Below are 7501 nucleotides of genomic sequence, written 5' to 3'. Positions count from 1 at the left end.
TTGTTAGATATTCAGCCGAACAATGTGTTAATTGAGGATGCCACCATGTTCTGGGATGAGAAGAGGGCCATCTTCCATTTTGGTGATATAGAAATGACTCCCCTTCTAGAGGAAATAGGAGGCTTCGCTGGGCTCCTATGGGATAGCCCTGGCTTGTTGGTACCGAAAAATCATACTTCTCGAGGTTTCCTAAAAATGATGGGTCTCAGGAAAAATTATGAGTTAGTTTGTCTGAAGAAATCTTACATACCATTTGACTTCCTTTACGAGCGTTATGGTCACAAAAAGTCATATCATCTTTACTATGATGAATTTTCCATCACTTCTTTGGGTTGGACTCACCGCCGGGTTTTTGTATTCATTGTCTGTTTTCTAGGGATGCTGATATTCCCGATACAAGTAGAAAGGATCCACACTCGCCTAGCTATGGTCACTAAGATCCTAATTGAAGGAATTGAGGGGAAAACTTACACTATTGTCCCAATGATCGTGGCTGAGATGTACCGAGCTTAGACCGTTGCAAAAGGGGATATAGGATTTTCGAGGGTTGCAATCTGTTGCTGCAAATATGGTTGTTGGAACACCTTCAGAGAGGACAATACCGTCAAGAATTTCCGCGCCGACCATGGAATGACCACATAACTTATCACCATCCGAAGAAAATGACTTTTATCCCAGATAGGTTTGCACAACCGGGAAACGCTGTGAGCTGGGTACATTTCTTTAGCAATTTGACTGATGACAAGGTACATTGGATGTTCGAGTGGTTCCCTAGTAGTGAATACATTATCAGGTCGAGAGATGTTCCTCATCTAGTGCTAATCGGATTAAGGGGAATCTATCCTTATGTTCCTATCAGAGTCATGAGGCAAGCTGGGAGAAAACAGTTTATACCACGAGTTTCCAAAATGGTTCGTTACAAAGCAGACTTCCAAGAGAATGCCATTCCATTCAAGTTCGAGGCACAACACATGTTGTATCAAAAGATTATTGTGGAGAAAGATACTATCGAGCCAGACAGGTATCATGTCGGCCATGTGTACTTCTACCCATCATGGTTGGTCTATGACATAACAGGAGAGGTCAAGCCAGGGGTTGATTTGAGAAATAGGGTCATAGATGACGCTGCTGAAGCACAAGTCAAATACAAGAGGTTGCGCAAAAGGGTCTTTGAATCTGAGGCCAAGCATTTGGAACAACATACAGTGGACATGGAAGCAATCAATGAATGGAGGGGAATCACTACTAAATCAATAGAAAGGTGGGAGTATTTGGAGCAGAGTTTGATGGAACTTGAGGGAAAGATGAGGAAAAGGGTCTTGGATTGTCAGAACACAAAGGGCATTGAATGAGGACATCTAGCAAGGGCATATCTGTTGTTGGACATGCACGACCTGGGGGATCTGATTGACGGGGCTAAAAAGGCCAAGCTTGGAGAAGGGCATTAGGAATGATGTTTTCTAGATTCGTTTTAGAATTTGATAAGGCAAATGCCACTAATGACTCTTTATAATTATTGTCGTTTTAGTAGAGAATTGGTCTATTTATCATATTAATAAAATGACGCAGTTATCGGTATTCAGTTTTCTCCAAAGCTATATGTCGCTAGTCCTACCTCGGGCACGATGAGGTCCCCAAACTAGGACGCGAATTTATAATTCCGCAATACGTGTTTAAATATCATAAATATCCTTTTAATACCCCTTAATGACTTGTTTACCTTTTGTTTTTCTTCTTTTCTTTGTTTATTCCCATCCCCTAGGGTTGGTTCATGCATACTGGCATCATCAACATATCATACCAGATCTAGAGGTCCTTCACCTCCTCCTCCTCCAATTGATCCCAAGAACAAAGGAAAAACTAAGATGGATGATATGAGTGGTATCTGGAAAGACAACGTTGCGCACGCCGAGAATGTCGAAACTTCAGATGGTCGAAGTACTCCGGCAAAGAATGACTTGGTTTTACGGTTAGAGCAAACGATACTAGAGTTACAAGGGGAAGTTGAGCAGGTCCGTAACTTGGTAAACCTTTCCCTTACCCTGAATGTTCCCGACATCAACCAACAAAATGCCCAAAACCTAACACCTCCTCAAAACATAAAAAACCAGCACCCATAAAATCCTCCCGCACCCCATCAATACGCCATGCATCCCCAAAACACTAATCCTCCACTAGTACCAACTCACTCACAACATCAACATCAACCGACCTAGTACCCACAAGCTACCACCTACCACACTCCTCAAAATACACCACAACCTATTCCTGATCCCAAAAACTCAACCAATGATCACCACTACACCTAAATCCCTCGAGTCCACCAAAGTAACCCCATATACGTGTAAACTTTACCCCACACTTCACAACAAACCCCGTATATACCGGAATCCACCGAGAAGGACCTGCTCATCAAGAACATGGCGGAGGAACTTAAGAATCTTACAAGTCGATTCCAAGGTGTCGAAGGTGGTAAAGGCATCGAAGGCTTGAACTATGAGGATTTATGTATTAAACCGGACGTAGAACTGCCAGACGTTTACAAACCTCCTAAGTTCGAAATGTTCGACGGGATAGGTGATCCAAAGGTACATCTAAGGACGTATTGTGACAAACTCGTAGGGGTTGGTAAAGATGAAACAATCTGCATGAATCTGTTCATGAGGAGCCTCACTGGAGATGCCCTATCCTGGTATATCAGTCAAAATCCAAAGAAGTGGATTAACTGGGTAAGCATGGCGTCAGATTTCATGGATCGGTTGAGATTCAATACAGAGAATGCACCATATGTCTTCTATATCCAGAATCTTAAGAAGAAGCCAACAGAGACTTTCCGCTAGTATGCTACTCGATGGAGATCAAAAGCTGCAAAAGTAAGGCCAACACTGGAAGAAGAACAGATGAATTCACCGTAACGTTAGCACCCATACCATCCTTTAATTCCAATGTTGTGCCCTGGGACTATACTGCAGAAGCGAGAAGGAAAGGAAAGGGGAAAATGGAAGAAATTGGTTCAGCACAAGGTATGACCAGAACTTGTAGGGTTTACACGCCCGAGCATTTGGGGGGAACAAGTAAAGAAGCTGCTTCCAGGTAGCCTATCATTGAAACCGGACCGGATAATCTTTGGAGAAAGATGCAAGCAAGGGAGTATTCTATGGTTGATCATTTGAACAAAACCCCTGCTCAGATATCCATTCTATCACTACTACAGAATTCTGAGGCACATAGGAACGCGTTGATGAAAGTGTTGAATGGGGATTATGTACCCAATAATATTACCAGTGGAGAGATGGCTAACATGGTCGGACAAGTATTGGAAATCCATAAGATCACTTTCCACGAAGACGAATTGCCACCAGAAGGGTTGAGCCATAACAGGGCATTGCATATCACAGTACAGTGTGAAGATAAATTCATTGCTAGGGTCTTGATAGATGGGGGTTCAAGTCTCAACATCTACCCGTTGACTACTTTGAAGAGGTTAGGTAAAGGTTTGCATGAGATACGAGTAGGAACTATGAACGTAAAAGCGTTCGATGGGTCTCAAAGGGCCACAATCGGAGAAACCAACCTCTGCTTACAAAATGGGTCCAACTTGGTTTGATGTTGAATTCTAAGTGCTCAACATATCCGCCTCATACAATCTGCTATTGGGACGACCTTGGATACACGCCACTGGGGCTGTAGCGTCTACTCTGCATCAGGCTGTGAAGTTCGAATGGAATCATTAGGAGGTGATCATTCATGGAGACAAGAGTAACCCTATTTACACCAACCACACTGTCCCGATTGTAGAGAATAGAAGTATGTTAGGGGGAGAGACTTACCATCGCATTGAGTGTGTTAACGCGATCGAGAAGGACAAATGGTGGAGTATCAAAATAGAAAGTATATTGGCATGGACAGGGTATGAACCTGGCAAGGGTCTCGGCAAGAATCTCCAAGGGATCACCAAACTAATACAATTTAAATGCCACGGCACGACCTTTGGACTGGGATATCAATACACCTGGCATGAGTATCAGAATTGGTTACCACCATGGCATGGTCCTTATTACCCTCTCGAGCAGCCGATACCACATTTGAGTGAATCCTTCCATCAGGCTGATATGATGTGGGGATCCGAAGAAGATGAAGTGCTAGTTGGTTTAAGGAATCTATTCTTGGAAGATGAAGACATGGACTGCAGTGTAATAGTTGAGGAGGAGGAGGAAGAAGGCCTCGTTATCCAGACAATGGAGAAGGGAGTTGTTCTCAGGAACTGGACCGCCACACCATCAAGGGCCCGCCGAGTTCCGGGGTAGCCTGGCTGCTAACATCACTTACCTTGAAAACAATTTTTATGAGCATTTTTAAAACATTTGCTTAGTATTTTGTCGTCTTTGCTTTGAAACAATTGTTTTAATCATTAAAAATCACTTTTGTTTTGACATTTTGGTACTTATCAATGGTCTGCTATTTTATTATTATATTTTTTCTCCCTACAGCTTTATTATTACTTATCCTGATGGACCAACAACGGTGACATGTAATGAGACAACGCAACATAAGGATAGTGACTCAGAAGAAATAGAAGAAGAGGATATGATAACCGATGAAATTGTCAGAGAAGTGGAAAATTTTGAGAACAAACCTAAGTCCAATCTGGACGAAACCAAGATAGTCAATTTGGGAGATTACGAAACAGTCAAAGAAACTCGCATAAGCATTCACTTGTCACCGTCAGAAAAAGAAGAATACACTCGGTTCCTGAAAGAATATGAGCATATTTTTGCATGGTCTTATGATGATATGACTTGTTTGAGCACATCTATAGTGGCTCATAAGCTACCTACCAATCCAATGTGTCCGCCAGTAAAGAAGAAGCTCAGAAAGTTCAAGCCAGATATGAGTCAAAATCAAAGAAGAAGTCATCAAGCAGATCAAATCTAAGGTTCTCAAAGTGGTTGAATATCCAACTTGGTTGGCTAACATCGTGCCAGTTCTGAAGAAAGATGGGAAAGTCATAGTATGCGTCGATTATCGGGACCAAAACAGGGCAAGTCCCAAATATGATTTCCCGTTACCCAACATACACATACTGGTCGACAACTGTGCCAAGCATGAACTCCAATCCTTTGTGGATTGCTTCGCAGGATATCATCAGATCTGGATATATGAAGAGGATGCCGAAAAGGAAGCTTTTATTACACTGTGGGGGGAGGGGGGTGTACTACTATAAAATGATATCGTTTGGTCTGAAGAATGCTGGGGCCACTTATATGAGGTCCATGCCAACTATTTTCCATGATATGATACACAAGGAGATAGAGGTATATGTGTATGATGTCATTATCAAGTCCAAGAAGGGTACATATAACATAGCAGACTTGAGAAAATTCTTTGATCGGCTTCGGAGGTATAATTTGAAATTGAATCCCGCAAAATGTGCCTTCGGGGTCCCCGCCAAAACGTTGTTAGTATTCATCGTCAGCCACCGAGGAATTGAGCTAGACCCGTCAAAGATCAAGGCTATCCAGGACTTTCCACATCCAAAGAACAAGAAAGACGTGATGAGCTTCTTGGGACGTCTTAATTACATCAGCCGCTTCATAGCACAATCAACCGTGATCTGTAAGCCAATTTTCAAAATGTTAAAGAAGGATGCCACAACAAGTTGGACTGAAGACTGCCAGAAAGCTTTTGACAGAATCAAAGAATATTTGTCCACACCGTTAGTCTTAGTCCCGCCGGAACCTGGTAGACCATTGCTACTCTATCTCTCCGTATTAGATGGGGATTTCGGTTGTGTCTTGGGACAACACGATGAGACGGGAAGGAAAGAACATGCCATATACTATCTGAGTAAGAAGTTCACACCCTATGAAGCACGATAATCTTTGCTGGAACGCACCTGCTGTGCTTTGACCTGGATAGCCCAGAAACTGAGGCACTACTTCTATGCCTATACCACATATCTCATATCAAGGATGGATCCTCTAAAGTACATCTTCCAGAAACCCATGCCTATATGAAAGCTGGCAAAATGGCAGATATTGTTGAGTGAATTCGACATCGTCTATGTGACTCAAAAGGCAGTTAAGGTACAAGCATTAGCGGATCATCTTGCGAAAAATCTTGTAGGAGGAGAATATGGACCACTATAATGTATTTTCATGGCCCGAGAATATCATTTCATGGCCTGCGAATCCCCTATCATGCAATTCATGGACCGAGACATCATGGTCTAAGGACACCATCCCCATCGTCCAAATATAGCTTTCATGGTCCAAAGGGAATTTGTATCATGTTTAAATTATCGTAGTATACACCCGCATGCATTGCGTTTAAGTTTTGCAGGTAATCCAGGAGGTAACCGTTCTCCCAACGGGAGCAATCTTCGCTCCAGTTTCCGTTCAAAATTCACATCTTGAGACTACCCCAAATATAGTCAACCACCATCCGTTACCCATATCCACTTGATAACCATTCAAAAATCCATAACTGTTCCAAGGTACATCCATTCATAATTCCGATATCGTCCTATCCTAAAGAGCTTGTCCGTTCCTATAAAAACTCCATCGGCTTATTCCACCGTTGGATCCAGAACTACACACGGCCTGATTTCCGTAAAACCAAGGATATATAGGCAAATCAGAAACCTGAGTTTGGCCTCCATCTTTCAAATCAGCCCATTCGGTCAAAATCGGTCATCATTTCTTTACCTCACAACTCTTTCATCATTCCCGAGTAAAGAGGGCCAGTTGTTGATACCCAGTATTTCCCTCATATTTTAAATATATATATATATATATATATATATATATATATATATATATATAAACACACATTCAAAATAGTACATATACAATATCATTTAGTTTATAATCATATACAAGTATTTTTCATAATTTTCCATAATTTTTAAAGGCTTTAAATCGATTTATTTTCGCATTTTTATACCCAGTAATTATCCTTGAAATTATTTTTATGATTATTTAATCATCTAAACTTATCATTTACACCAATATGATGTTTTAAATATTTTTAGTGCATTCTTTTTAATTACATTTGCATTTCTAGGGCTAATTGCACATTTTTGTAATAATATCCCATATTCATGTATAATTACATTATTTATGCGAAAATAACTCTTTATATTTTTATAATGTTAAGTAATTATTTTTAATCATTTTAGTGCATAAATAATATTTTGTTATTTAATTGCTTTTATAAATTATTTGTTTATTAAATATTGGGTATTTAAAAACTAGCCTAAAATCCTATCTATTTTTCGGACCAAGCAATGGCCCAAACCCTAATACCCAAGCCCAAATAACCCCCAGCCCAAATCAAATTAACCCAACACCACAACCCAATCGCGACCCATCTAAACCAACCCAACTCATTGCTTCAGTCATATCATTGTTTGGGAATTCATTGACCATTGTCCGGTATCGATCCTAGTTTTCATATAGGGATTCATTAGGTTCTTGTTTAAAGGCTAAGATCTCATCCC

General features: G+C 40.9%; 1 protein-coding gene across 1 annotated transcript; it reads left to right on the top strand.

Moving 5' to 3' along the window:
- Window positions 1-2420: 2420 nt before the first annotated feature.
- On the top strand, window positions 2421-2840 carry LOC138898226 (uncharacterized). The gene has a single exon (XM_070184274.1). The coding sequence runs from the start codon at window positions 2421-2423 to the stop codon at window positions 2838-2840; it is 420 nt and encodes a 139-aa protein (XP_070040375.1).
- The last annotated feature ends 4661 nt before the right edge of the window (window positions 2841-7501 follow it).

This window comes from Nicotiana tomentosiformis, chromosome 8 (assembly GCF_000390325.3).
Source record: "Nicotiana tomentosiformis chromosome 8, ASM39032v3, whole genome shotgun sequence".
Classification (NCBI taxonomy): Eukaryota; Viridiplantae; Streptophyta; class Magnoliopsida; order Solanales; family Solanaceae; genus Nicotiana; species Nicotiana tomentosiformis.
Note: the sequence above shows the minus strand (reverse complement) of the source record. Positions and strands in the feature narration are given on the sequence as shown.

What these genes read in the sequence shown, in the direction of transcription:
- LOC138898226 (XM_070184274.1), top strand. Translation starts at nt 2,421, where the DNA reads ATGGCGGAGGAACTTAAGAATCTTACAAGTCGATTCCAAGGTGTCGAA.